This window comes from Salarias fasciatus, chromosome 7, assembly GCF_902148845.1.
Source record: "Salarias fasciatus chromosome 7, fSalaFa1.1, whole genome shotgun sequence".
Taxonomy (NCBI): Eukaryota; Metazoa; Chordata; class Actinopteri; order Blenniiformes; family Blenniidae; genus Salarias; species Salarias fasciatus.
The window spans coordinates 3252638-3273709 of record NC_043751.1 but is presented as its reverse complement, the minus strand read 5'-3'; the positions used below and the strand labels follow the sequence as shown (position 1 = coordinate 3273709).

The 21072-nt window shown below is 43.6% G+C and overlaps 1 protein-coding gene across 2 annotated transcripts in view; it reads left to right on the top strand.

Moving 5' to 3' along the window:
- The window catches only part of LOC115391373 (carboxypeptidase A1-like), a 57950-nt gene extending 37618 nt beyond the window's left edge, over nucleotides 1-20332 (top strand). Inside the window, exons 1-11 of one of the 2 annotated variants that reach the window (XM_030095594.1) lie at nucleotides 13324-13388; nucleotides 15617-15698; nucleotides 15778-15912; nucleotides 16139-16274; nucleotides 16751-16921; nucleotides 17081-17184; nucleotides 17269-17379; nucleotides 17495-17585; nucleotides 19018-19217; nucleotides 19312-19396; nucleotides 20011-20332. In XM_030095594.1, the coding sequence (XP_029951454.1) occupies nucleotides 13324-13388; nucleotides 15617-15698; nucleotides 15778-15912; nucleotides 16139-16274; nucleotides 16751-16921; nucleotides 17081-17184; nucleotides 17269-17379; nucleotides 17495-17585; nucleotides 19018-19217; nucleotides 19312-19396; nucleotides 20011-20198 (1368 nt within the window). In that variant the 3' untranslated portion in view covers nucleotides 20199-20332. Of the gene's footprint in view, nucleotides 1-13323; nucleotides 13389-15616; nucleotides 15699-15777; nucleotides 15913-16138; nucleotides 16275-16750; nucleotides 16922-17080; nucleotides 17185-17268; nucleotides 17380-17494; nucleotides 17586-19017; nucleotides 19218-19311; nucleotides 19397-20010 lie in introns of those variants that run through there. The other variant, XM_030095599.1, reaches the window with a different exon arrangement.
- Nucleotides 20333-21072: the final 740 nt, after the last annotated feature.

Here is a 21072-nt window from a genome sequence, read left to right as displayed (position 1 = left end):
TGAGACAGAATGATGGAGTGAGAAGCAGCATATAGTATCAGCATGAAAGAAATAAGCAGGAGTTTGTTAAAACCTGCAAGCTAACCACCAAAGAGCCATCGTGTTTAGGTGACATGAGAGAGCATCTTCCTTCCTCTCACTAATAAATGTTTGATTAATTCTGGTTAATTTAAAACTGGTATGTTAACAGTCATCATGTTCAGTTTCCCATCACCGAAGAGGAACAACAGGACCTCGACACTGAAGCTTCAAACAGGAAGTTCTCAGATGAAGACTCCACTGAGCTCAGAGAGTCGGAGTGTCATCAGCAGGTTGGACAGAGATCCGGAGACACTGGAAGAGCCTCAGAAAGACAGGGGAAGGGACTTTGTCCACATCCCTCTCTGATGAACAAACGTCTGTGGAACAAGATGATGAAGGAGGAGAGGGGTTACAGTGTGGTGGGGGTGTGTCTCCTCAATCCAGAGCTTCACTGCACTTGGTGAATGGTCCAGGGTCCAGCCCACACTACCTGGAGAGCATCATGAATCCAGTCATTGAGCCCCTGAATGAACAACACAGGCCTCATTTATCTACATGGAGGAAAATGCTCCAGCAGCATGGAGGAGGCATCATCAGGGAACAGCTGCTGCACACTGCGGGACCTCAGAGGGAGAGACCTGCTCTTTCTCCAGACCATGATCCAGGGGAGAAAACCTCTGGATCAGCTGGTGACTGTGAACCCAGAGCCTGGATGATCCGAGGGCCTCCATTCAGCTCTCAGCAAGTCTTTATTTGAACAGCATCAAGCTGGAACTGAAGCTCAAGGTCACATGACAAGTTACTGAGACGTGACATTTGTTGTTGTTGTTGTTGTGGTTGACTCTCCACTGTTGCTGAGGTTAGTTTAAATTTATTATCTGAGATGAGGAAACTATCATTGAGTAATTCTATTATGCTATTTCCAAGCATCTTCTGTGCAGAAGTCTTCCTGGTTACAATCTAAGTTCTGAGGCCTTCAGAATGAGGACGTTGTTGGAGCTCAAACTGTTGTTTGGGTCGGTGTTCTCAGTACTTCACTGAAAGGAACATGAATCATGGCCCAGCACCAAGACCTGCTGTAGGCTGTGAATCCTGCAGCTGTTTTCCACAACACACTTCACTGGGGCTTCTTATCGGCTGGGAGCAGATTACACACAGGACATGTCCCCCGGATGGAGGTCGCATTAGTGAGTTGTGATGAGGATTTCTGCTCTGCAGCCATTTTCATTGTCACACAGTGAGACCGTGGGTTTAATGTGGGGTCAGGACATTTCGAGCAAGTCAGTAAAAGTCATGTGGAGGAAAAGAAAAGGTTGGGTTTCAGACTTTTAGGTTCTTCTTACTCAGATGTGGTTGTCTGCATAAGGAAAGAAGGTGAGATTGCATTATTAATTTCAAGCTTTATCAAAAAACTGTTTATATATCCTTTATTTAACCAAGTAAAAAAACCTCATTGAGGTACAAAATCTCTTGTCAAAGTGGAACCTGGCATGGCAGCAGCAGGCAGTTCCAACCATCAATAAATACATTCACACATTATTACTTTAGAAAAAAAATTCTGCCCCTTGAGCCACGGTGATTTTTGGAAGGTCAACAGGTAATGCTTTACCATCAGAGAAGACCATTAGCTTGGATTTACTAGCATTTAGCACCATTTTCAGATGAGTTAAATGTGACAGAATTTTATCAAAACGAGACTGAAGAAAATCAAATGTTTCAGACGATGAATGAGACGCACAGTAAAGAACCGTATCATCAGCATATAGATGGGTCATACAGTTTGATACATCTTGACACAGGTTATTAAAATAAAAACAACAACTCATGTTGAGCCTTAGGGGATGCCCTTTGTTACAGAAAGAGTTGAAGAACATGACCCTGCAAAATTAGCACAATGAGTTCTGGCTATTGAATTATTTCTTAACCGTCTGAGAGCCTGGCTTCACAAGCTAATATCAAGGCTCCCATTCAGAAGTGTCTCATGATCCACTGTGGCAATGGCTTTCGACAGGCCGATAAATACAGCTGCACAGTAGTTTTTGTCATCTGGGGTCTAAGCAATGTCGTTCACTACTTTAGTGGCAGCAGTGGCTATACTGTGTAGCTTTCTGAACCGTGACTGGTTTTGGTTCAGCGTATCATTTTGGTCTAAAAAGTCCAAGTTGCTGACAAGTTTTTCCAAGACTTTAGGCAGAACACATACTTTAGAAATTGACCTGTAGTTGTTTAAACCTAATGGGTCACCTCCTTTAAGGAGAGGACGAACAAATGCAGATTTCCACACTTTGGGAATTTCATTATTAGACAGAGGCAGGTCGAAAATGTAAGTTACTGGTTCAACAAAATTGTCAGCTGCAACCTTAAGAAAGACAGGGTCAAGCTTATCTGGACCTGCAGATTTGCTTGTGTCAATATTTTTCAGAGCCCTACGAACCTCTGTCACATGGGGAATAAAGTGGAAGGGCTGAGTCTCCGAGGTTGATAGAGGTGGTGACAGTGTCCCCATCACACAGCTGGTGATGAAGGGACTTGAATAAGTGCCCAGAAGAAACAAAGTGTTCGGTGTCGCGTGACCAACTGGACAGAGATGGCAGCTTAGGTATGCAGCTCCCAGCACAGTTCTGCCAAATAATTGTTTTTTTACAGTCTTACACAGTTTATTCTGTCACTTTATGCTTTTTAACATCATTCAAGGCATAATGGCAAGCAAGAACAAGATTCAGCGTCATGATATCGACACCATCGCGGAAGTTTTGCTGGAGAAACAGCGAAGCTACCTGGAGCCGCAGCTAGCCAAAATTCAACAGGCTGCTATTGACAACGAGAAAAAGCTAGCTGCCATCCACGAACAGCTAGCATCGATAACCACGAGCCTTAGCTCCACCACGTCGGAGGTGAGCACCCTGAAAGTCACAATGAAGAAAGCAACTCCGATACGCTCGACGACCATGGCCGGGTTATATGGAGATGAAGCTAGCCGATATGGAGGACAGAAATCGCAGGTGCAACCTCAGATGTATCGGCTTGAAGGAGGGCTTGGAGGGCTCTAATGCTATCCAATACTTGCCCCGAGCTGGCTGATATCCAAATCGAGATAATGAGAGCCCACCCAGTCTACAGCGGGACCGGAAGGAGCAACGCTGCGACCAACCGCACGTTAATCTTTAATGTACTCCGGTACACAACCAGACAAACCATCCTCCAGGCTGCACGGAAGAATCCTCCCATCATCGAGGGATGTAAAATCCGCTTCTTCCCGGACTACAGCAGCTATACGGTGAAGCGACGTCAAGCCTTTCACCAAGTCATAAATACAGCCCGCAACAAAGGTCTGGATTTCTTCCTGCTCTACCCGGCGACGCTGAAAATTAAAGCCGGATCCCAGTATAGAACCTTCACATCTGCTAAGGATGCTGAGGTGTACGTGGACCGTGCCTCTACTCATCGTTCCCCCCATCCCTCCCCCCACTCTTCCCCTCGGCGTACTGCACCAGCGATGGTTGAAGCCCTGGACACTGCACCGGGCGATGTCGGACAGGTCTAAAGTACTTTCTTGATGAACGTTGTCTTCTGGCTTTCGGTTTGTTCCGTGTTTCCCGATTCAGCACAACTGTTGCTGGTTGAGTCCCCAGGTATTTCACCTTCTAATCAGTTTTCTGAATTATTTTGCCTCAGCTGCCTGTTACAAGTAGCAATCTTCTTATTTTTTAATTCCGATAGATCACTACTCTGGTGCTATTGAGTTTGTATTACTATATGAAACTTGTCACTGTATAAATAATCCAGTTGTAATTGCTCAGTGAAGTTCCTACGAATAGATATAATTTAAGTTCACTACTATAAGACCTATTTTAGCCTTCTAAGTCTGGGCTGGCGTTTCCTTATTGCTGCGCCGTATCCAATCTTGGCCACGACCTACTGCCTATATGTTAGCCTTATGGCTCATGTTTTTCCCCTGTTGTTCGTTCCCCCCCCCCCCCCCCCCCCCCCGTTGGTTTCAGCTTATGCACCTAATGTCTTTGAAGCAGGCTTCTTTAACACTCTTACTGGTCAAATGCTAGACCTGACAGACTGCTCTTTTATTGTTGGTGCAGATTTTAATGCCGTATGGGATCCTATGGTGGATAGATCGGGAGCGGGGGCCTCAGGAGACCAATCACAGGCCACAGCAGCCTGGAACTCATGGGCCAACAGCCTGGGGCTTCTAGATATTTGGCGTGTAGTCAATCCCACTTGCAGAGATTACTCTTTTTTCTCAGGCAGACACAAATGCTTTTCTAGGATTGATTTTTTAATTTGCATCTCCTCACCTGTTCCATTCTATTGAGGAATCTATCCTACTTCCAGTGGCGCTATCTGACCATAAAGGTGTCCTTTGTTCGGCCACTCTTGGGAGTTTGTCCCAACGAGCTGTTAGGTGGTGTTTCAATACCTCTCTGCTGAATGACGAATCTTACATTATACAGTTCATCAATGAATTTAAGGCATTTGCAGAAATTAATGTGGGCTCGCGGTACAAGATCCGAGGATATTGTGGGATCCAATAAAAGACTTTATTAGGAGTAATGCCATTCTCTATTGTTCTAATAAAATTAAGGCTAAATCTCTTCAACTGCAAAATCTTGAAGCTGAATTTAACAAGCTAGACTCATTACTGCAAGCTAATTACTCTGACCAAATAGCTTTGGAATGAGCCTTGGTTAAAAAGGAAATATCAAATATTAGGAAACAGGAATCGGAATTATTGATCCACAGAACATGACAACGCTATTATTTCAATGGTTCTAGATCCAGTCATCTACTTGCCATGAGTATCAGGGCTAGCGACCAATTTGCAGATATACCGGCCATTAAAGCCACAGATGGCGCAATCAGGACTGATCCTAAAGAGATTAATCAAACCTTTCAGAACTTTTACTCGAGCCTACACACTAAAAACAGTTGGGTTAAAAAATAACCCAATTTTAGGGTTCTACAATTTCATTTAGCGGACGCTTTTGTCCAAAGCAACGTACAACAGTTGGGGCATTTCAGGGTTCAGTGTCTTCCCCAAGGACACTTTGACATGCAGACAGGGGGGAGATGGGAGTCAAACTCACAACCTCCTGATTGTGGGACGACTGCTCTCCCCACTGAACCACAGCCGCCGCCTACGGTTGAATTATTTAACCCAAAAGTTGGGTTATGCTAACAACAATGTTGGGTTATTCCTCACCCAACTATTGGGTTGCGCAATTTAGCGCCCCCAATAGTTGGGTTAAAATAATTGTAATAATAATAATGCCTTGGTTTTTTTATAGTGCTTTTCTGGACACTCAAAGATGCTTTACACTGCATTATTCATTCATCCACTCTCACACTGCTTTCACACTGAGGCAAGGTGAGTGAAGTGTCTTGCCCAAGGACACAACAACAGTTTTACACCTGCGGGAGCGGGAATCGAACCACCTACATTCTGGTTATGGTAAATGGTAAATGGACTACACTTGTATAGCGCTTTTTACCCTGCATGACAGAGCCCAAAGCGCTTCACACTGCAATATCACATCACCCTTTCACACCATACTCAGGTTATGAGATGACCTGCTCTACCAACTGCACTACTGTCGCCCCAACAACAACAGTAATAAATACATTTGCTGCTGGTTCGTCCTACTTCCCAACTACTTATCAGAATTATTTTTATTCCTTTATTAAAAATATACTTATACCCAAAAATGAGTTATCCTCTGAAAAACAACCCAAAAATGGTGCATAACCTTGAAAACCCAGAAATTGGGTTAAAATAATAGCCCTATAACCCAGAAAATGGGTTACTCTTTATAGAAATAATCCAAAAATTTAACTCAACACGAGCAACACATAAATTGGGTTACCAACATAACTCAACATTTTTTAGTGTGTATATGACTCTGAAGTCTTCTTAGATAAAAGCCACTGCAATAATTGGCTGAATCATTTAAATCTACCTCAGTTATCAGTGGAAGAATCGGCTGACTTAGACAAATTGATCTCCATGGAGGAACTAAGGTTGGCAGCTCTGTCTATGCAGAGAGGGAAATCTCCAGGCTTGGACGGGGTCCCCCCTGAATTCTTTGCGACTTTTTGAGATCAACTAGGTCCCTTTCTGCTTGACATGATTGTTTTCTCTATTAAGGAGGGTGAACTCTCAAGGGATGTTAATACAGCTCTTATTTCTTTGCTTCTAAAAAAGGATAAAGATCCCTCAAATTGCTCAAGCTATTCCTTTAAGCCTCCTCAATTCAGATCTGAAAATCTTTGCAAAACTTCTAGCTCGCCGATTGGAATCCTACATGTCTAAGTTAGTCCAACCAGATCAATCAGGTTTTATTAAAACAAGAATGGCATCAGACAACGCTAGACGTCTCTTACACGTCATGGATGCTGCAGAGGGCAGCAAGACACCAATGTCACTTCTGTCTTTAGACGCCATGAAAGCTTTTGATAGACTTGAGTGGTCCTTTCTTTGGTCAGTCTTAGAAGTTATGGGCTTAAGGTGACTATTTCATTGGAATGATTGAAGTTTTATACTCTAACCCATCAGCCCGAGTCCTAACTGGACGCACCCTCTCTTCTTTATTCCCCATAACCAGATCTTCACGCTAAGGCTGCCCCCTGAGTCCTGCCCTGTTTGTCCTCTCTATGGGGCCCCTGGCTCAGGCTATCCGCTGTTCTAATGTGGTCTTTCCTATATCTATCTGCAACACGCAGCATCACATCTCGTTATTTGTGGATGACATATTGGTCTTTCTGGAAAACCCCTCCCGATCTGTTCCTCATCTGCTATCTATATGTGAAGAATACGGCAAAATGTCAGGTTTTCGAATTAATTGGAAACAATCAGCCCTGCTTCATTTAAATGAACCTGCTACTAAGTCAACCATCGCTGTGGACATTCCAGTTGTTGATAATTTTAAATATCTAAGCATCGAGATCTTTTCTTCCTTAAATCAGACTGTCAAACACAATTATTTAGCCACTCAGAGCAATGTGTTGAAAGACATGGATAAATGGACGCTCCTCCGTATGTCGCTGCAAGCTCGTATCTCTGTGGTCAAAATGAACATTTTGCCTAGAATAAACTTTGTGATCTCTATGCTTTCTTTGTCTCCTCCTGCTGGTTATTGGGCTAAACTACATTCAGCGGTTTCTAGATTTATCTGGAAAGGCAAGGGACCGCGGCTTAAAATGACTACGTTGCAAAGGAGAAAGGAGGATGGCGGCCTGTCAGTCCCAGATTTTAAACTCTATTTTTGGTCCTTTGTGTTAAGGCCTGTTCTCATCTAGTTTGATTCTGACATAACATCTTCATGGCGGGCCTTGGAAATTGCTGAAATAGAGCCATGGTCATTACAAGATGTTCTCTTTGCCAACATTCCTCATAAACAATGTCAATTGCGCTTTGGTCCTATTATCTCCCGATAGACGTTTGGAAAGCGGCAGAGAAATGTTTACATATTTCTTGTGTTTGGCATGCTCTCTCCCCAATATTCAACAATAAATCACTTTTGATTGGCAGGAGGTCCATTACATCATCTCAGTGGGAACAAAGAGGGATTCATTATTTGAGAGATATATTTAATGAAGCTGGTTTGCTATCTTTTGCTGACCTGCAGGGTGCTTTTAGCCTACCGCGTTCATCCTTTTTCTTCTATCTTCAATTAAGATCAGCACTCAAGGCTCATGGCGTCCCATGGCAGAGTCCCTTGGCCACCCATCCATTGTGAGAATTGTATGCGCCCCAGTCTGGTACTAAGGGCATGGTGTCTCGTCTTTACCAGTACCTAATAACACCTAGGCGTCCTGGTCTACCCAGACTACCCAGATCTGAGCAGTGAGTTTGATTGGCACGATGTGTGGCCGAATATCAAAGAAGCGTCACGTAATCCAGACCACAAACAGATCCACTTTAATTTTGCCCATAGAACATAACTCAACCCTGTGAAAATGCATCACATGACAATCATTAACAACCCTTTATGTACCCTCTTTTCATCTCAGGCCCTAGGCACTTTCTATCATATGTTCTGGGATTGTCCTCCTGTGTCCCAGTTTTGGAGCGGTGTGGCATCCAATCTGTCCACTTTCGTCAATGTCTCTATGCCAGTCAATGTACCTGTTTTGATTTTAATTAATTTATCTACTCTCCATGTTTCTAAAGCATTAAAGGGGAATGGTCGTTTTTACAATCTGGACCTTATTTCACATTCATAACAACAACATTTACTCACCCGTTTGACTTTCGTGTGATTTGCAGTTGGTTCGGAGATAATTAGATGCTCCCATATCCATATAACGGCAGCGGGCGGGGCACCGAAATGCAGCCATTACAGACGCTCTTTTCTCTTATGTTTGCTGTGGTGTGGTAGATACATGTAAATTTGTTAAGTCGGCATCACTTAACGCTATTGGGAAGTCTGTAAACCGGCTAGATTGAGCAACTCTCCGGGAACTCTGAAGTGATGATGTCATCACACTGCGCCCTGTCGCACATTCACTCTGTTTGTTTACATGGGAGTAGCGTCTCTGCTCTGCAGTCAGACCACGGCATCTCCATCGGCTTTTTTAGGCAGTCAGAGTTTATTTTCAGCTGGTTGTAACTTTGGTACAATGGTTCCAGTGTGCATATATCCTGGTTGTGAAAGTAAAATGACCAGCTGGACGTCATTGAGCTCACAGGCTCCCACTTCGTGACGGGATTTATTGAAGCTATGGCTAATAGCGCTCAACATGGACCCCAGCATCAAAGTTCAAACTTTTCGACGTTTTGGATTATCGGGTGTGTAGTGCCCACTTCACATCTGTGGACTTCTTCCCAGTTCAGGAAAGAAATGAAGGCCAGAAGATCCAGAGAATGAACCTCAAAAAGAATGCCATTCCAGCGGCTGCAGGAGGAGAGCAGGTCGAGGTAACATGAAGCTATGCTATTCATTTTTTTCTTTACTAATGTCCAGAGGCTGGGATGTTTACTGTTTAGTTCATTTGAGCAACAACAAAGGATGATACAAGTATATCTGTCAATGACAAGAGTTGTACATAAACAGTAAAATATTCTGTACACTGTTGCTCAAAAGGAGTAGGAACAAGTTTATAACACTCTAACCAGCTCTAGACATTAGTAAAGAAAAAAATGAATAGCCTTAGCATCACGTTACCTCGACCTGTTCTCCTCCTGCAGCCGCTGGAATGGCATTGTTTTTGAGGTTCATTCTCTGGATCTTCTGGCCTTCATTTCTTTCCTGAACTGGGAAGAAGTCCTCAGATGTGAAGTGGGCACTACACACCCGATAATCTAAACGTTGAAAAGTTTGAACTTTGATGCTGGAGTCCATGTTGAGCGCTATTAGCCATAGCTTCAATAAATCCCGGTCACGAAGTGGGAGCCTGTGAGCTCAGTGACGTCCAGCTGGTCATTTTACTTTCACAGCCAGGATATATGCACACTCGGACCATTGTACCAAAGTTACAACCAGCTGAAAATAAACTCTGACTGCCTAAAAAAGCCGATGGAGATGCCGTGGTCTGACTGCAGAGCAGAGACGCTACTCCCATGTAAACAAACACAGTGCGCCACGGCGCAGTGTGATGACATCATCACTTCAGAGCTCCCGGAGAGTTGCTCAATCTAGACGGTTTACAGACTTCCCAATAGCGCTAAGTGATGCTGACTTAATAAATTTACATGTATCTACCACACCACAACAAACATAAGAGAAAAGAGCGTCTGTAATGGCTGCATGTCGGTGCCCCGCCCGCTGCCGTTATATGGATATGTGAGTATCTAATTATCTCCGAACCAACTGCAAATCACACGAAAGTCAAACGGGTGAGTAAATGTTGTTGTTATGAATGTGAAATAAGGTCCAGATTGTAAAAACGACCGTTCCCCTTTAAAGCGTGTTATTTATGCTGGACTCAAAGCTTCAAGGAAAATGGTGGCAACTCGCTGGAAATCTCCTCATGACCTCTCTATCCACACCTGGACTCTTTCCTTTCTGGACGTTGTATACACGGAACTCTCAACCGCTCGTATTATTGGACCTCGAAGAGGAAAACTTTGGACTCTTGGCTTGGGATCGCTGAAACCTTGAAACGAATGTTGCTTTCGCTCTAACTCTCCTCTACCCTGACTCAAAGATGTTCTTCATCATTCATGCCTGTACCTCACCGGATGTGTCAACTAGTTGTCTGTCCTTGTGTTTGTTTGTCCTGTGTGTTTTATGTCTTCCCCCTTCCTACATCCTATATCCATGTTTGTTTGTGTTTTTTTTTTTTGTTTGTTTGTTTTTTTCACTCGTTGTTTGTCCATATTTGCACTATGTTCATTGGTGTGTTCTGTGCCTTGGGCATTTTGTGACCATATATGCAGTTTTTTTCTAATCAAATAAAATATTTGATCACAAAAATAAAGAAACAAAGTGTTCATTAAAATGACTAAGAATGGCTGCTTTTTAAGTTATTAGCCTATGTGTTTTTCATCAATAATATAGGTCGGTAAGTCTTCTGTGGTTGCAGCTCCAGAAGTAGATTTTATCACTTTCCAGAGAATTTTAATACCTCCCCATGAGTTAAGCCTGGCCCTTGCTTCACATGTCCGCTTGTCCGCTAGGGTTGCCAACTCCCAGAGATTGAAATAAGGGACACCTCTCGCGGGCACCTCAAGCATAGTGCTCCGTGAAAGGATATACCGGCGCACAGCGGCTTAGTCTACTGCTGTGCTCCGGTATATCCTTCCGCGGAGCTCTGCACATGCACAGGTTTGTGTGTATCAAAACGTTATTTTAATGGATTTAAAGAAAACACGTCTTTTAAAATGTTTCATAACCATTCAGATTTACTTCACGTGGTAATACGCCGTCCCCTGGACCACTGGAAGGAGTATTTTGTCCACTTTCGTCAGTCCAGCTCTGTCTCCTCTTCACCTCCAGCAGCTGAGCTAAGCTAACGATGATGCTAACAGCTGGGATCCAGCCACTGGACGAATGGACACAAAAATGGTATTTATGAGCTTATCTCACTTTGTAAATGATAGGGATAGGGCATGGGTCCAAAATCTTCGGAGTATTCCTTTAATTTTCTCTCTTATTTCTCTTCTAATGTCTCTCTCAATGAACTTTCAGGTTTTTAAAAGTGCCCGGGTTCCTGATACGCATGCGCACAGACTGCCATATCCATAAGCAGGAACGCACACACTCCACACAGCCACATGCAACAATCCTCCAGAGGTCACACAAACACATACACAACACAAAGGCTGATGGTTCATGCATGGTTTAAATATGTTCTGAGATGTGTGAATTACAAACAGAAATTTAAAAGCTCATTAACTGAACTGGATGATTCATGGTAATTTTTGGAATATTTGTGACAAGTTTATGGTTGTAACAGCTCAGTGCTGATCTCACTCTTCTATGATCATTTAAACAGTTGTTTATTCTGAAGATTGACAAGTTTGAAGATGATTTTTTTCAGTGTTTGAGACTGTGGTTTGGTAATTAGCCTTGATTTCAAGGTGATGCCCCTGAATTATTAATTCATCAATCACAAATTGATTTATTCCATAATTCAAAATTTCTCACAACTCGTTTTCTGTTATTTATTCAGTATGCAATAAATTAGTCATTAGTGCCACTGTTGGTTGATCAATGAGACCTCATTAATCAGTGATTGTGTGGTGTCTGTGGATTAGGGAATCCTCACATTAGAAGGGGCGGGGCTTGGTGACGTATAGGGAGGTGTGGTGCACTGACAGTGGGGTTTAAAAAGGCAGAAGTAACCTGTCACTGGTGCTTCCTGGGATGACAGCTGTCACTGGTGTGTAGAATAAACCTCACTCGATCCTACTCCCTCATCTGCCTCTTCTTTCTGTGACCTCCACAATTTAATGATTAAACTGCTCTGTGATTTACTCATTCACAAAGTGGCATTAGTAATGAATAAACAACAATTTATTCCGATTTTGGATGAGTTACTTTTGTGTTTCACTTTAAACAATTTATTACCCTTGAAATTGTTATTGTGACTCACAATTAATGAACGGTAATTATTAATGAGTAATTGACAGTTTACTCAAATTCATAATTTCATTAACTTACTCCAAGTGATCACTTACCTTTGTAATCCTTCCTTAGTAACTTAACACTAACAAACATGAACCCCAACAATCCTATAATTTACTGCTTAGAATTAGGCTGGATAACGCCGCCTGAATCACAAGTGAGATTCAGGCTCAGAACCACTTGTTCACTTTCTCTGTTGATTGGGCGCTGCGCATGTCTGTCAGTCTGGGGCTGTTGGAACCCAGAGCCAATCGCGTCAGTTCTGGCCGCTGACGTAACTGCAGAGCGACAGCAAAACCAGGAAGAAGAAGAAGCATTGCTGTGTTTACTTCTTTCGCAATGGCGCCAGACGATTATTGCCGTTTGTGTAAAGTAAACATGAGGGAAAGTGGGCCCCGTTTATGCACACTCCACATATATGTTTGTGTGTGTGTGTGCATGCGCAGTCGCTTAGTGCGCGTCATCGTCTAACTGTCCCTCCCCGTCCTGTGATTGGGTCCCGGACTTAGGGACAAATTCTCCTCTTGGTCACCAGACTGCCCTGCAAATCGAAATGAAATGAGGGTGCAGGCAGGATGGGAATTCCCAGGCTAGCTTAGAATTGCAATTGCTCATTGGTAAATGACAATTTATTTAAATTTTTAATTTAACTCCACATAAATTACTGCCATACTTTAATCTATCACACAGTGGTAAAAATATTGCTTCAGTAATCCACTGCTAGTGATCTGAAGTTATTAATCAGTTAATGACAACTTTCTCCAATTAATAATTACATTTATCCATAAATTTATCCAGTGATTTATTACTTTTGTTAATCTATTACTTCAGTAATTTACTCCCACTGACCAAACTTAAATCCCAACACTGTTAAGGTGCTGGTTTAATTTGTACTATTTAATATACTAAGATTCTCTGGGTCAACAGATGAAGTAATGAAACATTCAGCTTAACAATGAAAATTTGAATTGATGATCAAAATCCAAAAGGCCTCTGTGAACTCATCATTGAACATGTTCTCTTTGTTCGGGAAAATCACATGGACGTACGCTCTGATGAAAACATGATGTAACTTGTGGTGTGGTGTCTTCAGACGGTGTGGGAAGGAGAGCAGCTGGCTTCACGCCTCTATCACTTCCGACCAAGGTTGAACTGATGGATACGGGAACCTCTGGGCTATAAAGCCGACCTCCTTCCTCCCAGGCTCACACTTTTGGTCACCATGAAGGGTCTGCTCGCATTCGTCGCACTGTTCGTGGCTGTTCTTGCCAAAGACACATTTGAGGGGTAAGTGGGCCATGTGGGGGGGGGGGGGGGGGGGGGGGGGGGGGGGGGGGCTGTGATTGGATCCTATCCTCTAGCTTTTGGACCAACAATATAACCTGAAGTATGATGGAAAGATTAACTCAACTCCAGTGGTTCATCCATGATGTCCAATTTCTAGTTTTGATTTCAGTTATTTTGACCAATACTTGTCAACTAAATGTTATAGATGTGTAACTGATCAACACTCACAGTGACCAATTAATAATTCTGTAGATGCTTAGAAAGCAGAAAATAGTTTTGTGGCTGCTGAAGGTTCTCTCACATTCATAAAGGGGAAAGGCCAGGAGAATACCAGCAATGCATCTCCTCAACTACTCAAAAAACCACAAACTACACCTTTCAGACCAGCTACACACTGTTTAATGTAAATGTTTGAATTGTCTATTACTTTGACAGTTTTCAGATGTTTCCTCACGGATGAATTTATTTAGCACACAATTTTTTGTCACTGTACTTCCATGCACTTGATAGAAAACTATGCATTTCTGAACTGCAGAAATCAGAATTGTTTTTGGAACTATTTTTATCGTAACCTATTTAAATGTTCTGTAAAGAAAAATAAAGATCGATCTTCAAAACGTAATCTTTCTTGAAAGCATAACCTTCATAACCTAAGCATAACCATCCTCTACATTTGCCATACTCATGTCAGTTTCTAACTTGGACCAATTTAGAGGCACCAAGTCCTGAACCCGATGGTGGACACTGGAAGACAGGGATGAAAAAGGGGTCCAGCGAGTCTTGTTGGCTCGTGGGACTCCTGAAGCGGTTCAGTGGTGATGGCAGACCAAGCAAACTGGAGCCCGAGTGGTTGTGGAGGCAAAAACTGGGGTCTGGGATTCAGGAGGCCATGGAGGAGGACTACCGGTCGGCCTCGAATAATTTCTGGCAAACCGTCCAACGCATCGGGAGGGGAAAGCAGGTTTCCACCAACACTGTAAACAGTGGAGGAAGGGAGCTGCTGACCTCAACTGGGGATATTATCAGATGGTGGAAGGAATAGTTTGAGGATTTCCTGAATCCCCCTGCCACGTTTCCCATGGAGGAAGCAGAGCTGAGGTCTCACAGGTGGACGAGAGGTGGACTCTTCCATCACTGAGCTAAAGTCACCAAGGTGCCTTGGAAGCTCCTCAGTGGCAAGGCACCAGGGGTGGAGGAGACTCGTCCTGAGTACCTTAAGTCTTTTCATCATCAGAATCAGAATCAGACTTTATTTGCCAAGTACGTTCAAGACATACAAGGAATTTGTTTCCAGCAGGTGGTATCGCTTCACAGGAACGAAGTAAAAGCAGCCACATAGTGGCATTATTTAATAAAAAAATTAAAGACAACAGAACTCTCTATGTACACTTAAATAGTGGAGAAAAGAAGAATAAGTGCGAGTATGTGTAAGTATGTACATGCTTAACTTAACTAAACATACAAGACTAACTAAACTTTACTAAACAAACCTTACTAGACAAACTTAAACCTACACTAAGGAACTTTTCAACCTTAATAAAACCTTTTAATATCTTTTGTGACGATACTTCGAATTAACACTAGTTGAATGACCCTCTGTCACGGGCTGAGGGCGTCAGTATTGCTTTCACTTGGACTAAGCAACTGTGAGGAGGGTGGTAGGAACCCTGCACACTAAAAAGCTCCAAATGTGCGGACTGCTTTACGGCATGCGTCACATCACGATATAACATTGTTTAGCCACCATTAGATTAATTTAGATTCATGACCTCGTCGCTATCCATCCTTCACACAGCCAGTGGAAACACATGAAGGCGAGTTCAGTCCAACAGCACGCCACCGGGAGCAGCAATTTACGACGCCATGCGCTAGTCCTCATGGGAACTGTAGTATTCCTCCAGGCAAAACACTACCGCTTTGTCCACTGGCGCCGCCAAAATCAATGAAAACTGAAAGTTCCTTAGTGTTGCTTTAACTTTACTAAACATACTTACTAAAGGATAAACTAAAAGCTTCCTGTACAATGGTGCTATCGGTCAGCAGTGCAAGTTGGTGCAACAGGTCAGTTATTTAACAGGGACATGGCAGTGGGGAAAAAACTGTTTTTGAATCTTGAGGTTTGAGGATGAACTAAACTTAGTTTGGCTCTCTGCTTCAGATGAAACTTTCTCTTTCAGCTGAATGGTTGAAGATGATTGGAATGAAACAATGTGGTTGTATTTTTGCAGACATCAGGTGCTTCGTATCGTCGCAAAGGATGTCACCCAGCTGCCTCTGATCAAGAGCCTGGAGCAGTTTACGGAGTTTGAGGTCAATCATCAAATTCAAAATGACTTCATATTCTGACTGGTGTTATTGTTTGTTCACTGATCTATGTGTATTATTTCAGCTGGATTTCTGGAGGGATGTGAGCAATGTGGACACTCCTGTGGACATCAGAGTCCCCGCCCACAGCCTGCAGTCTGTGAAGCTCTACCTGGAGACATATGAGATCGGGTACTCCGTCATGATCGAAGACCTGCAGGTACAATCAGCGCCAACATCAAGATGATTGAGTTACTTTGGCAAAAGTTATGAGTTGTTACATCTCAGCAGTGTTGCATTGTGGGTTCCAGAATGTTAGGTTCAGTTTTCTACACCAGAATGAGTCAGATCAAAAACCTATTTGTCCCAGATTGTAGAAACTCAGCAGGTTATTACTCACTGTTATTGATCTGTGACTGACTGTACGCGACGTCTCTTCTGTGCAGGCGATGCTGGATGAGGAGCAGCAGGAGATGGACTCTGCTGCTCGTTCCGCTGAGTTCTTCAATACCGACAGCTTCGACTTTTCCAATTACCACACCATTGATGAGGTGAGCATTCACACTTATTCTGCCCAAAAACATGATTTCCTCAAGGATTTTTCAGGAACAACTGTTTGACTGTGACTTCTGTGATGTTAAAGTGAGTATGTGTGTATCTTTTATTGTTGTCATGATGCTCTCACGAGAATATTAGAGGAGATCCATTGATGTAAATACCATCTCTCAAGCACATAGAAACCAAACAGTCAGTTCTAGAAATAGATCAGGCGTCTCAGTCATGGTAGTTCAAAGGGCCACATAGTGAAAATGGGTGAAGGAATACGCAACTATGAAATATATATATATATATATATGTTAAAAAAATTAACATTAACATTTGCACAGACGAGAAGACCAAAATTTGTAGATTTATTATTCCTCAATAAGGTCAATAATGTCTGATAGGACAACCAGAGGGCCACATATGGATCCAGGACCAAGGGATGTTTTCAGGGTCAAAATGACACAAGTTCAGTGACATCTTAGAATCACTGCATGCACTTATTGATGGAAAACGAAACTCTTCTCTGTCTTTGGTTCAGATCTACAGCTTCCAGGACCAGCTGGTGGCTGAGAATCCCAACCTGGTCAGCAAGATTGTGATCGGTCAGAGTTACCAGGGACGTGACCTGAATGTGCTCAAGGTAAGAAGAACTCAGCAGTACCAAATGAAGAAAATACTAACTGGGACCTGAAGATGGAAACTCACAGAAAAACCACTTTGCTCACTGTCATCCTCTGAGGCTGATGAAAGTTTTCTCTCTTTTTCACATGAACTTTGGGATTCTCAGAAACATGAATGTGTGGTTAATGTCGTCTCACTGCTCTGTTTCCTTCGTCCATCTCAGTTCAGCACCGGTGGAAGCAATCGTCCCGCCATCTGGATCGACACCGGCATCCACTCCAGAGAGTGGGTTACTCAGGCCAGCGGCACCTGGTTCGCCAAGAAGGTGTTCTGAGAGTCCTGTTTTCATTCTGTCCCCACAGAAGCAAAGATCTGCAGGTCTGAACATACGTGTCCTCTGTCTCATTAGATTGTGACCGACTATGGCCGTGACCCCGCTCTCACCGCCATCCTCAACCAGATGGACATCTTCCTGGAGATCGTGACCAACCCTGATGGATTCGTGTACACCCACACAAGCGTGAGTGTCTGCTTGTAACATCTTTCAGTCATAAAGTTGTTGATTCTTCTAACCCTGTCATGGGGAGATGCTTTGGTGGACCTATGATGACCTGAAGCTGATGTGACCTTCACAGAACCGTATGTGGCGTAAGACCAGGAAACCCAACCCTGGTTCTAGCTGTGTCGGTGTGGATCCCAACAGGAACTGGGATGCTGGTTTTGGAGGTGAGGTCTTCCTGTTTTGTTCAACTTTGTAATCCTCTATCAGTTAAAGTTGGAACAATACAAAAACTGTTGGGTGAGGCAAGGCTAACAGCTTATAGACTGTCTGTCTAATCTTCAAGTTCATCAACCAGAAAACTCAGTTAATTAATTCAACACATCATGACAATCAAGCAGTTCTGTGCTTATCATGACTTCCATCCATCCACCAATCCATCCATCAATCCATCATCTAGTGCTTATCCGGAACCGGGTCGCATAGGTAGTCGTCTAAGCAGGGATGCCCAGACTTCCCTTTCCCCAAACTGTTGCTCCTCCTCTGAGAGGATCTCGGGGCGTCTCCAGGCCAGCCGAGAGATGCAGTCCCTCCACAGTGTTTTTGGTCTTCCCCAGGACCTCCTCCCAGCAGAAAAAGCCCAGAGGTGTTCAGGACTGTTAGGATACTCTATAGGGCACAGCTGGGGCCCAACCCTGGAGCCAGGCCCAGGTAGTTTCCCTGATAGTTACCAAAATCCTTAGTGTCTTTGATAAGAAGAGCTGGTTTATTGTAGTTGTTTGAAATTTGTCTGAGTTCATGGCTGCGTGCTAACTCTGGTTGCGTTGATGTGTAGGAGAAACTGAAAGAGTTGCTTCAGGATGTCCTTGTGGTGGTACTGGTTCTGGTTCTTTGGTGCTCTGGTGGTCTTTCCTTCAGTGGCTGGAGGAGCTGAGCCTGTGCCTGAAGCACTGGACTGGTCATGTAGCTCTGGACTGGTCGTGTTCCAGGATCAGCTGCCATCACTGGTCATTTTCAGAGCTGGAGGATGTGGGTCACTTGACCTTTGGAGAGTTTCTGAGTGGCTCCTTTTATAGCACAGCCCGTCCTGTTGTTGAGCTTCTGGCCTCTATGTTCTGTGGTCCTCTCTGTTAGCCGTTAGCCGTCAAATAATGAATGATCACAGTCAGAGATGGATGCAGAAATCAACCCCGCAGATCAACAACGAGGTGCAGACTTTTCTCCTGGTGGCTGATGTGAGGATCCAGCGGAACCTGGACACAGTGATCTGCAACGTGTTGCAGAACAAATTATGTCAAGGGAGCTTTGGGCCACCTCTCTACGACTCCATCCACGCCGAGGTCATACTATATTGTGATGGAAAACAAATGAGACTGAGTCGAGATGAGCCAACTAGTGCTGGAAGTGTGTAATGGAAAAGCACCTGTCGCCTCATCAACTGTCCTGCCAGTAGCCAGGAGGGGGCAGTCAACGACTTTAGTTTTGCTCCTTGAGTCCAGTTCAGTCTTTCTCCATTGAACATTTATACTCTGATAAAAACAGGAATATCAGATTCAGTAAAACTATCATTTGATGAATTTTCTCACTACCTGATCACACTGACATGCTCCGTAGGTTTGAAGAATTAGTGTTAATGTTTTTGTTCTGTGTGTCATTTAGGCGCTGGTGCCAGCGGCAGTCCCTGCTCTGAGACTTACCGTGGACCCAGCGCTCACTCCGAGTCTGAGGTCAAGTCCATCGTGGACTTTGTGAAGTCTCACGGCAACCTGAAGGCCTTCATCTCCATCCACGCCTACTCTCAGATGCTCCTGTACCCCTACGGCTACTCCTATACTCCCGCCAAGGACCAGGCTGAGCTGGCATGTTGAAAAAACCCTCTATGGGCTTGAGAGGTGGTATTTAGACCAATGGATCTCCTCTAATATTCTCATGATGATGTCTCTGTCTCTGCAGCACACTCTGGCTGAGAAGGCCATCACTGACCTGAAGTCCCTGTACGGCACTTCCTACACATATGGCAGCATCATCGACACCATCTGTGAGTCTCTGCAGGAAAAAGACAGGCAGTTAAATATGAGTCCTCGTGTTTCACTCTCATGTCAGTGACTTTTTCAAGGAAAGACAAAACCAACACTGATTGTCTGCTTTGAAACTATGCGATTAATCATGATGAATTAGTTGATGATTTTTTTTTTTAAATTGATTGACACAATGCAAATGTAAACTCATTTCCAGTGGCATTTCTAAGAAGCAAGTATAGGGGGGCTCCAGGACTTGTGGGCCCCTGCTTCAAGGTTTCAAAATGGGATGAAGTTGTGAAATTACAAATTCACCAATTTGATGCACACAAATGGTTTAATTCTGAAATGTTTAACTTAATAAATTCAAGCTGTTAGTTTTTTTCTTTGGCCACCACTGTAATGGACATTGGTCTAGATCAACTTTGGGTTCTGATTAGAAGCGGTTCAGGGTAGTTTGGGTGGATTCTGCATCATCCTGTGTCTGAATCAAAAGATTTAAGAAAGAAGAGGTCGTGGTCCCATTTTCACTGCTTTGTTGTTGCTGTAGTTGTTGTACCTAGTCTCTGTTCTGGTCATTGTTGTTTTCCTTTGGGGTAAACTTGAATCTCTCTGTCTTCACCTCTCCCTTCAGACCAGGCCAGCGGCAGCACCGTCGACTGGACCTACAACCAGGGCATCAAGTACTCCTACACCTTCGAGCTGAGAGACACCGGACGCTACGGTTTCGTCCTGCCAGCCAATCAGATCATCCCCACTGCCCAGGAGACGTGGCTGGCCCTGATGGCCATCATGACCCACACCAACAACAACCCATACTAAAGTGTGTGTGTCGCAGTCCATGGCGCTGTCGCCTGTGGAGCTCCACCTCCACCACTGAGATCGTCTTCATCATCTTCACCCTCAGTGGCTCGTCACACATCCTGACCATCACAGTCAGGCTAATAAACCAGCACGTAAAAACAAAGGCTTCTCTGTAGCTTCATTCCCATGTCTCACGTCAGACTTTGTTTTGGTCCAAAGGTGATCAGATTAATGATTAGTCTCATAAACTTGTTATCGTGATCTCTTTTCTTTTGTTGGTCATGAAAACAGGTCACTGTCTCCAGTGAAAAAGAGTTTTGGTACCATTCCACTCAAGCTGCTGTAATAAAAACCAAAAACCTGGTCTTGGGACCAAAACCAGTCCACTAATGGGTCCAGGTCAACCTGGAAAATGACTTCACCAAGGCAAAACCAGACACAGGCATGCAGTGTCGTTGTTCATCTTCCGTATAATCTGGATGGTCTGAGGTTCTCCATTCAGGTCTCAGTAAGTCTTCATGTGAACTGAAGCTCAGGGTCACGTGACCAGTTACTGAGACGAGACATTTGTTGTCGTAGTCGAGTCTCCACTGTTGTTGGCTTTCGTTTAAATTCATTGAGATGAGGAAACCATCGTTGTGTTTGTTTTGTTTTCTTTCTAATGCTGTCATGTGATCAAAAAATTAATCCAATTAATTACAGGATTTGTAATTAATTAATCTAATTAATCACATTTTAATCTCATATCTCATAGGTCCCCAAGTGAAGAACTAGAATTCTGGGATGTTACAGAATTGTAGTGCATGACTCATCAAATGAATACACTGAGGAGAGAAGATCTGAAATCCACATTTTTATTGATGATGAATGAAAGCTCAGTCAGGACGTCCCG